This window comes from Periplaneta americana, chromosome 16 (genome assembly GCF_040183065.1).
Source record: "Periplaneta americana isolate PAMFEO1 chromosome 16, P.americana_PAMFEO1_priV1, whole genome shotgun sequence".
Lineage (NCBI taxonomy): Eukaryota > Metazoa > Arthropoda > Insecta > Blattodea > Blattidae > Periplaneta > Periplaneta americana.
Window position 1 is genome coordinate 161,323,443 of NC_091132.1, and position 11,190 is coordinate 161,334,632.

At 33.9% G+C, this 11,190-nt stretch overlaps 1 protein-coding gene across 4 annotated transcripts in view; it reads left to right on the top strand.

Annotated features, from left to right (window-relative positions):
- LOC138691649 (zinc finger protein 235-like) overlaps nucleotides 1–11,190 on the top strand; it is a 34,269-nt gene that overhangs the window by 14,552 nt on the left and 8,527 nt on the right. The window contains exons 5-8 of one of the 4 annotated variants that reach the window (XM_069813837.1): nucleotides 1,805–2,291; nucleotides 4,020–4,120; nucleotides 7,312–7,449; nucleotides 10,791–10,873. In XM_069813837.1, coding sequence (XP_069669938.1) covers nucleotides 4,025–4,120; nucleotides 7,312–7,449; nucleotides 10,791–10,873 — 317 coding nt within the window. In that variant the 5' untranslated portion in view covers nucleotides 1,805–2,291; nucleotides 4,020–4,024. Of the gene's footprint in view, nucleotides 1–1,804; nucleotides 2,292–2,785; nucleotides 3,568–4,019; nucleotides 4,121–7,311; nucleotides 7,450–10,790; nucleotides 10,874–11,190 lie in introns of those variants that run through there. The other 3 variants (XM_069813839.1, XM_069813838.1, XM_069813841.1) reach the window with 3 other exon arrangements.

Sequence of the window (11,190 nt, forward strand, 5' to 3'; positions counted from 1 at the left end):
GTCATGTTTTCTTGAAAAACTACAGTGATTGCATTGCAGCTTTAGTATCAAAGACTTACGGACAATAACCTTTTCATAGGCACGAAAACTTTAGATCCCAGTTGTGTTGTCCTGCATGTTAATCTTCTGATCTGCACTCGTTTCCACTCCAAAGCCCTCACATAGTCGTACCTACGTCACATTCGCTATGAATCACGTATCTATCAGAGATGGCGCTTTCTAGCATCTTCAACTTTGGAACTATTGAGAGTTGGAACCAGTGACAATCATCTGACGGTAACAAAATCAGACGACTATAAGTTAGACCTCAACGCTATTGTGGAAAGAATTCTGTGGAATCAGGTAGCTTACAATGGAATGCACGCATACATACTGGAGAGATGTAATTCATTGGAGATATATTATTATTATTATTATTACACTGATAACCATTTAAAAATCATTTCTGCTACAATTACTTGTTGTAGTTAACTAAAGCACCCTGAATCCGGATCTGTATTCATATTTTGATTATCACGTTAGATTTTTCTGTAATTTTGAAAATAAGAGTGGAAAGATGTGAAAATTGACAAATAACATGATTAAAGAATAAATCCAATACGATAATTTAAGTTAAATGATAGCGTTTAGATACTGAAAATCGTTAGTTCCGGGCCTGTATTCACATTTTCTTTGTCACGCCAGGTTTTTGTGTTAATTTTGGAAATAAGGACGAAAAATTAAAAATTTAAACAAGATTATCAATAAAAGTAAAATGATATACAGAATAAAATTTTTTGAACATATTTTAATGCCATAATATATCATTGGATATTATATAAAATTAATTATGAACTCTTATATTATTAATAAAAATAGTTTCTAGTAATAAAAATTATTTTATATATTTAATATAATAATATTATAATATATTAATTGCTATAAAATATTATTAATAAGTCTTTGGTCGGTGGAAAAGGCACGTAAGTAAAAAAAAAATTGAATTGTTCAAATGTGACTTAATTCAACTTACTCATAACTAAATATAAGTATAATAACGAAGCTCATGAATGGTGGTTAAAGTAAGACCATTTTCAATGTAACATTCAAGAAATTTTTTCATTTCAAATATTGGGAAAGAATACTTGACTTTTGTGATGAGGCACAACAGAAAAATCGACTAGTTTTACTTATATGCTTTTTCCCGACGATCAAAAAAATTTTTACCCATTCAGACGTTCAAAATGTCGCAAGAAACGCACCATTTTGATGCCCTTCGTGGCATCCCTTGTTATGCATCAGCAATTATTCGCCAATATTGCTTCATTTCATTTGTCCTGGTACCATATTTCCATGTTTATGAAATCCTGATGTAAATAGAATGCATTAATCAAGTAATCAATTCATCTGTGCGATTCTTTCCCGGATTCCTTAGATACTTTAAGAATTCTTTTCCTTGGCGGTGCACATCAACAGGAAGTAATTTTATTGGACTAATGAAGCTACTTTCTGTTCAAAAAATAAACAGACATTTAAATCTTATACCTGCCAGTTTCTAGAAGTTCTACACCAATAAATATAGAAATGAAGTGATTTTTTTTTTCAATTTTTCCTAGCAATATTAAACAAAAAAAATGAAATTTAGATTTTCTGTGTTCATAACTTTTAACATTTCAGTGATGCCATTATATCTTAATTACCAGCTTTAACTTAATAATAATAATAATAATATAATTTATCTAAGGGTATACACTAATTTCAATATTTAGACGGTTTCATGAGCACGAAGGACATATTAATTGCTACTTTGTCCTCTATTTTACAGGATGTTTACTGTAACCCACATTACCCAGATTTGACTTATGTGGTGCTCTGAACGTCTCAATTATGAAATTGCTTTATTTACGATATTCTCAATGCTCTGCATATAGCAACTTTAATCAAATCTATACTAGACATTTACCCACCGCTACAAGACAGTAATGTGGAGGATCTGTGGCTCAAGATATGCATATTCAGACACTTCTAAGTGTAAGTAAAAAAGGTATCCCCGTAACATACCATGAAGGCACTTGGGGGGCATGGAGGTAGAGCCCCATGCTTTCCATGACCTCGGCACTAGAATGAGGTGGTGTGGTCGGCACGACGCTCTGACCGCCTTTTACCCCCGGGAAAGACCCGGTACTCAATTTTATAGGAGGCTGAGTGAATCTCGGGGCCGTTCTGAAAGTTTGGCAACGAGAAAAAAATCCTGTCACCACCTGGGATCCAACCTCGGACCTTCCAGTCCGTAGCCAGCTGCTCTTCTAAGTGTAAGTAAAAACTGTTTTTTTATTACAGTAAATCGACCTCAAAATTATTATATTCGTTACTTTTTTCCCCCCCTGGACTCTCTTCTTCCGAAATACATCAAAGGATTTTAGAAAATAATACTCTTAAGTATCCTATAAGAACAGACAGAAACTGTCAATTTCGTCCCCAATGCACTATTCTCAGCTTCTACTGCTAATGGCAAACCTAGCTTACAGTCAGAAAAATCTCCTTCCTCAGAAGTTGCGTCCACTCCTGCTTTACAACCGAATGCTGCACACTATTTCGCCATAGCAATAGTAAAATTCAAGAGACATTTTATTAAAAGAAGTTCTTCTTCCGCCTAAACATCCATTCGCCACATTATTTGGAAGAGAGAGAGATGCAAATCAAGAGTGGCAATGCTATGGTAGTAACACGTCATTTTTTTTTTTTTTTTGCGGGATTTTTATATAACCGTGGACGAATTGAGTTCAGTGGGAAAGGGAGGAAAAACTTAAAAATGCAATGGAGTTTGGGGCTGAGAAAAACTGAATATGTAAACGCCAAGCCTGATCGCCACTTGTCTCAGTGTGGTTTCACTGCTCCTCTGAAAAAAAGTTGAAGAGGAAACAGCCGAAAATAGTCGTGCTGCCACATAACAGCGGGGGGGGGGGGGAGTCGTTAGAGAAGCTGACTTAAGGATCACATGAAGAAACGCCGGAAGATGTAAGTCTGCACATTGGAAAGGTACTTTGTCCCTTCACAGTGCCTATGGAGTCCAGTAAACTCGCTCATATGACAAGTGTGATGTTCGAAGACTGAGCCAAGACCGCCAGAAGAAACACCTGCATTTGTAAGTCAGAACTGTAAAGGTCTTCTGTGCGAATACAGGCGAGTAACTGGCTCAAGTAGCAGGGTATTGTTCGAAGCTACGCCAGTGCATCTATTTCGAAAATTGTTTGCAAAATCAACGGAATCTTTATGGGTAAAGGAATGTAGGTTCGTGGCCCATTTCTTATAGGGCTCACCATCCCGATATTTGTTCTAGAAGTTTAGGAAAATCTTAGGTAGGATAAATTTTTATACAAGTCTTATGTATCCAGTTTACAATGTTGATGTTACTGGTCATAAGTAATCCAGGCACCAATGTGTCACGGTCTTCTATGTGAATTGCTACCAATCTATCTTAATTACACTTTGTAAGAAATATACTAATATAAATTTACCACAACAGGTCTTATTATTCTATACTAATTTTGTCCTTCACCAGTATTTAAAATTGACAGCTGAAAACAGGTATGTAAATGTGATTTTTTCAACGAGCAGTGGGTAATATACTATTGCATTGTATTCCAGAAAAGTTAGGAGGGAACTACGTCCGAAAACTTTCCTTCATAGCTTACAATCCATTGTGCTATACATCGAGTTGTCCTCACGACGATGTTAAATTGTACCTCAGATTTGACATAGAACCACACAGTGATTCCGTTCGAACCAGCAGATCGCATGTCAAACTTTGTGATAAACTATGTCGTCAATCGTAAAACAGTAACTGTAACTTTTCCCTAGACTCATATGCTCATCTACACCTTCGTTTGTATTTGTGTTAATTAGTCCTGTATATGTTCGCGCTCGCATACATAGGAGTACTCACTCTACGCAGATGTAGAATTATTACTTACCCAGCCAGTAAATCTATCCGAATCGCTTACATTCTGCAGGTTAAGTTATCTAATTTCCTTTTTCAGTCGTAATGGATGACGTAATGAAGATGGAACCTGACTCCGACCCACTTGCTGTACAAACAAGTGATAATGCAGATACAGAAGAGAGGAAACTTTTATCTGAGGTATATTGAAAGCAATTACTTTTTTTTTTCTAAATACTTAATTTATAACTGGGGGGTATATACCAATGTAACTAAATATTTTTCTTGAACGTGATGAAACACAATATACGAAGTTGAAACTTGTGAATGTGATATGGCAATCGTAAATATGTAATAATATTTCACATTAAAATGCATATTTTCACAAACAAGTTATGTGAATTTGTATCTTTAGGATCTCTATTATAAATATATAAATCTGGTGGTTTTTGTAATTACATCTTTTAGAACAACTCGGAAGCATTTTATGACTGAATCAGTTATATCATTTAGTATAACATTAACCTATGTTTTGTATTCTGGATCCTTGTGGTCATCTGTAGACACTGGCCAGATGTCTCAATTGTGGAATAAGTTAATATAATCTATTGTGTATAGGTGATCTATTTTTTCTTGTCTGTCGAATATGTATGGTGTTACGTAACAGTACGTATTGCATCAAGTTCAGATAACTGCTAAACACCACATCAATGTTATTAAAGGGTCAATTAACGTGAACAAGAACGAGGGGTCTTGCAAATATAATTTCTAGAAGTGTTTATTTTTGCTGAAGCTGGTTTCATTCGGCTTCATTTGAAATACACAACCGATAAGAGCTCAGGTATAAACAAAGAGTTATTTTGTAAACTGTGTTGTAAATCAGTAAGTGAAGATCAGTGCTCTCAGGTAAGCCATTGTCTATGTGGAAACAAGAACTTTCAGATCCGAACCCTCCCAAACTTTGCAAGTCTGTGAACCTCGTGGATGAGCCAGTATTTGCTGTTTCAATTTCTTGGTTTATCCATATGCTTTCCTGCACAATTTTGTAGTTTATGAAGTATGACAGTGTTTGATCTACAGCTGTAGCATTCACTGCCACATTAAGTTTTCCTTGAACTCAAGCTTTATTATCTTGGCCCATTATTGTTATTTATCGTTTGTTAATGATGTGAATTGTGTACAACATTCTAAAATTGTATTATTTGCCGATGATATTAAAGTCTATAAAGAAATTAAAACTATATATCTGATTTTGAGGTACTTCAAAAATATTATAGACTTACATAGGCCTCTTTGGGGTATTAATATTAAATTGCTATTTAATATTGATAAGTGGATAGTTATGACATTTTCAAAATAAAAAAAATAAATTAAATTTTCAATTGCAATTGAGCCAAAGTTTTACCAGCACAAACATAGGCATTTAAGTATATTATTTAGCAGTTATTATAAATTTCGTAGCCATATTAATATTTTTATAAATTTGTTCTTTAAGTGTTAAGGTTTTTTATGAGAAATTCTTGTAAATTTAAAGTCAAAACTATAATAATTTTGTATAATTCCTGTTTTGGATATGAATTAGAATATGCTGTCGTTATCTGGAATCCAGTTACTAACAAATATATTCTCTAACTAGAAAAAAAATACAAAAAAATTTCTAAACTAAATATTATAGATTTTGTAATAATTATCCTACTTATAAGAGTTTAGCTAGAATGCTTCAACATTTCTATTTTACTAGTTTGCAAATTAGACGAAATTCTCAATCTTTAAACATTCATTATAAAAATATTAACAATAAATTGTACTGTGTTCCTCTCCTATAACATTATATACACGCAAGCATAATACAAAATTTCGAAATTTATTTTGCATTCCAAAGGCAAATACTGAATCGCACAAAAATTCCACAGATATCCAAATGTTACAGTTATGCAATTAGTTATATCTTCATTCGAATGTTGATATTTTCAATATGAATTTTTCAAAATGCAGAATAATTTATAATATTTTCCAAAATATGTTTTTAGTTAATTTGAAGCTGCTTTCAGACCTTGTTTTTTTTTTTCTCTCTGTTATATTTTGTTTCGGTTTTTAATAAGAGTAGGCTACGTTTTCTTTTCCATGTTTATGTTTTATAAATTACTTTGTCAGTCTTGAACATTGTAATTGGGCTTTGCCTGTTAAGTTCAATAACAAATGAACAAATAAGTTCAAGCTGCTTCTGTTTCGTCGGCGATGACAAACTACCGCCATCTTGATGGCTGTAACACTATCCCTGAATGACACAGTCTGATCTGCAGCCGTACCTACTCTGTGTTACTTTGAGTTGTTTCACACAAGCAGAATTGCTTGAGTCCTAATGGGGCCTCCTAGATCTTCTGCTGGGCTCTGCTACTGCTTTTTGAGTAGGATAGTCTTTTTGGAGGGATTTTAACCTACGTCAAGCGCGTTCTTTTTTGTGACATGGTTCAATGTAAGTTAATGTGATGTAAAAATGTATTAAGTTTAATTTGAAATCTTGCCTTCAGTATAATGCAACATATCATAACTGATAGGCACATCTTTAGAATTACGTAACACAATTAAATACAAAATGTATGACTCATTGAAATGCATTCGTAATATATAACACAATCAACACACTTGAACAACTTCTCGTCCACATATAGCAGTCACATCGTAGTTCAATTAAATGACTTTGATATGATTGGTTCTAATTTAGTGTTTATTCTGTTTTTGTAAAAGTGTGCATATTTAGTAATTCTACACAATTAGTAGTAGTCCATAACAATTTTTTCATGTACGTAACACATTCAAATACAATTTTTGTATTCTTTTTTAATTATCTTAATACAAATGTTATACGCATTTGATTAACAATATTAATGTACATTTATTTTAGCGTACATGATATAGTTACTTTACTTAATTCCGATTAAATGTCCACATTTGAAATTTTGATTTTAATTGGTACACTTACGTAGTTCATCTTTTTTCATATGTTTTTAATATTGACATCATATATATTTTGATATAATGTAAAAATTTTCAGTACAATTTTCATGCACTGTATTTTTTCCCAAAATATCTCTAATTATCAATGTCTGAAGTTGCCATACTGAATGGCGAAACCATTAACAATTTTGAATATATAATATAAATTTATAATAGCATAATTTACATTGAAATAAGTCATATGATTGAAAATCATTCTTTTTGAATTAATACTTTCGTATGTTGCGTTAGTTTTTGTAAATAATACACGTGCATTCGTTAACATCAGTATTAATAATTGTGTGGACGGATTTTATGAATAGCCACGGATGTTTCGTGTAGGTCTACAACTTTGTATCATGTATTGGTCATTTATTTTTTTCTTTATTTTGCAGGAAGGAAATTTATTAGATTTCCACTTCACTGAAATAAAAACAGAATGTATAGACCACAGATATGATGTGAAATCAGAGACGACATACGAGGAAGCTGCAGTGTCAGTAGACTTTCCCTCCGTGAAGAATGAAGCTGAGGTGAGTGCAGTTTATGAAGTGTGTTGGTCGCTAGTTCTCTCTCTGTTATTTACTGACTAGAGGCAGGTGACCAGGGGATACGATGATGGTTGCTTTCATCCTTTAAATTTCTTCATCCTGTAGTCAGTTGTAAATCTTTTCTACTTCATTTTTGTGGTAGACCCTGCAGTCTTCAGTGTTCCGTATACCATAATAATTTTCTTCTTTACATCGCTACTCATAAAATTTTTAACCCTCTGAGTTTTAGTTCAATTTAATTTGCCTTAATCCACAAGATAGATCCTCACATTGTTCATAACATTTTTGCATTACCGCCTTTACCCTATACATTGGATCAATTGCCGACATTTATCTGGTTCTCACCTGTGAGCATCTCGGAATGAGGTACCAGACTCATGCTGGGTTGCAAGAAAACCTGTAAATAATGTCTTCCTTCTTTAGTTCGTGGACCTTTAAAGTTATTGGATTGCAGAACAGCAATTTAACAGGTCACTAGTTATTGGATCGTTAACCAAGCAGCTTTGGATTTGACAGGTGACGTAATAGGACATGAATGAATAAAAATTGAACATCAGCTTCTAGATTGATGTGAGGCATTGCTTATATTGTTGTCAAAATTTGCAATAAATATGGACTAATACGAACCAGAAATAAATCGGGAAAAGAAGTTACAGCGATAAACATAAATACGCCTTTTGTTTTAGTAGAAATGGCATACGAGTGCATATTTTATAGAAAATAAAAGACAGTCTATAGAGCAGATAATTTCTTCGTCAGACGATGAAATAGAGTCTGTAACAAAGCAATAAATAATAACTTCGCATTTCGAGAATTAATGAATAAATGAATAATTAAGTAAAGAAATAATTAATCAAATTGTGGTATATCGATAGCTAAGAAGATATACCTCTATCTACAAAAATGGTAATTTAGTTTAACTACATTATTATTATTATTATTATTATTATTATTATTATTATTATTATTATTATTATTATCATTATTCTTGTTGTTATTTTGATTAACTGTGTTATTATGTTCACAAAATTCGAAAGTGTACTAATATTTTCTTCTCGAATAGAAGATCTTGCAAATCAGCAACATATACAGTAGCGTGCAAATTAATCCGAACAACGTAATTACTTATGCAAAATGGGATAAAAAAGGATCTAAGACATACCTCAGTAATCTATGTGGCCTCCCTTGTTCCTAATAACAGCTCTGAGACGATTTGGCATGGATTGCTCTAATTTCCCACAAATATTCTTCATTTCTTCATCGCGAAACCATACACCAATGAGGGCAGAAATCATCTTCTCCTTTGTAGAACAATCCATTTTTTGCATTCATCTTTTGCAAATTGGCCACAAGTTGTGAATGGGGTTGATGTCGGGTGAGTTGCCTGGCCAGGGGAGTACCTGTATATTCTTCTTGTTGAAGAATTCTGTAGTTTTTCGAGACGTATGGCATGGTGCCAGTTCTTGTTGGAACACACCTCTGCCATCCGGAAATGATTTTTGCAGCTGGGGTACGATTCTGGTTTCCAATAAGTGAATATATTTGTCAGAATTCATCATTCCCTTGATAGGTATTAATGCTCCAGGCCCTTCATGTGTAAAGCAACCCTAAAACATTACTTTAGGGGGTACTTGGGTGCTTGTTGGAGATGAGCTGCTGTTACTTTTTCGGATCGTTTCCATACGTAAGAAACACGGTGGCCGTGTACCTCGAAATGAGGCTCATCAGAAAAAAGTACATTCTTCCAGTCATTCACTGTCCAGTGTTGATGTAATTTTGCCCACATTAAGCGTTTTTTGCACATAACAAGGGTTAGCAGTTGCTTCTTAATAGGCTTACGAGCCCTTCGTCCAGCTTCCAAAAGCCTACGCCGCACTGTTGTGACGTGAATATTCGCCCCAGTGGTAGCCATTAACTCGCGGGTTATGTCGACAGCAGTTAGCCTAGGATTTCATTTACTTTTCCTGACAATTAAACGATCATCTGCAGGTGAAATCTTCCTTTTCCAGCCAGTTTCCTTTTTTGTGGGGTGTGATGGATCCAGTCTCCCTGTATCGTTTTATGATCGAATTAACAGTAGCCAAACCGATGTGACATTCTGCAGCAATTTGCCTCTGTGTCATAGAAGAATGCTCTGCTAATGTTATAATTTTAGACCGTTTTCGCGGAGTTGTATCCATTTGTGAAGACGACAGAATGTACACAGGATTGCAGTATTAAGTCTTCAACTGAAATGCTTATAAGTACAAAACGACAGGCAAAATGTCACATATTATAAAAAAAATAATAACGACAGACCTTCAACAACGGAATTACACGTACTACAGATATCAATTAAAGCAGTATGAGCAGCTGTGAGGCCAACAATGACAGAAAATGTAAAAATATGTCGTGTTCGGATTAATTTGCATGCTACTGTATAAGAAATCTGTCAAATTGACAAAACTATTTCGAAGTTTTTTCTTATTTATCTACCAAATGTTCAGATACGAGGTATCATTATTTAGCCATCGATATGCAAGACGACCTGTTTGGCGAGTTGGTATAGTGCTGGTATTCTGTGCCCAAGGTTGCTGGTTCGATCCCGGGTCAGGTCGATGTCGGCATTTAAGTGTGCTTAAATGCGACAGGCTCATGTTAGGAGATTTACTGGCATGTAAAAGAACTCCTATGGGACAAAATTCCGGCACATCCGGCAATGCTGATATAACCTCTGCAGTTGCGAGCGTCGTTAAATGTATCATAACATTTCGATATACAGTATTATTATAATATTTTGTATGTAGGCCTATTACACAAAATATCGCATGCCTGAACCTCACACACGTAACTTTATAATGAATAAAATATATTAAATTATTCGCCAATACACAAAATGTACGTAAGATGGCTGTCTAACAGAGGAAATAATATTATTATAGAAGGGAAATGAGATCTCTAAGTTAGTGAATACTTTAACGGATCAGCAACACTAAAGATGTTTCTTGCAACGCGTTTTTCGAACTTATCAGTACGTTAGCGGCTGAGAAGGGAATAAATGCCTTCTTGCAACCCACCATCATTGTCATTTACAATTTCAATTAACTCAGTGTTTGTGCAAAATGTACTTAATACACGTTATATTTTTTTTAAATGCAATAATTTCTTGTTTGCAATTCTTTTGTATTTACTTATTCATATCATGGTTTTGCCAAGAATGCTTATATTGTATATTGCATTGGGTACGATTTTTATTTAAATCTATGGGGTGTATAAACTACCATGCATTAATAGTTCATCTATTATTGTCCAATGTGTCTATTTTGCAAAATCTTGATGTGCAGGAAAATTCATGTGAATTGGATGAAGTGAATGAGGAGGTCAAACCGGAAGGGACAGGAGAAGAGAATGAAGTATTGACTGAAAGGTGAGTGAAATACATGAGTCCTTACTTTGTCGTTGGTTTCACTTTTTATTTATATCACGACAAAATAAATTTATTTCCATTTTCAATATGATTATTGTTCAGATGATAATTTCAATTTACTTTGCGAAGTCAAATAGCATAATTATAATATTTCGTATAACTATCTCCAATAAATGATTTACCACTGCAATACCATTACAACTATTGATGCTGAAGTTGCTGCCATTCAATGAAGTACTAAAGCATAGACCTGCCTTCACATTATCACATTTAATGCAGGCCAATTAATTGAATTGCCTCATTGACCAATTGTGTGT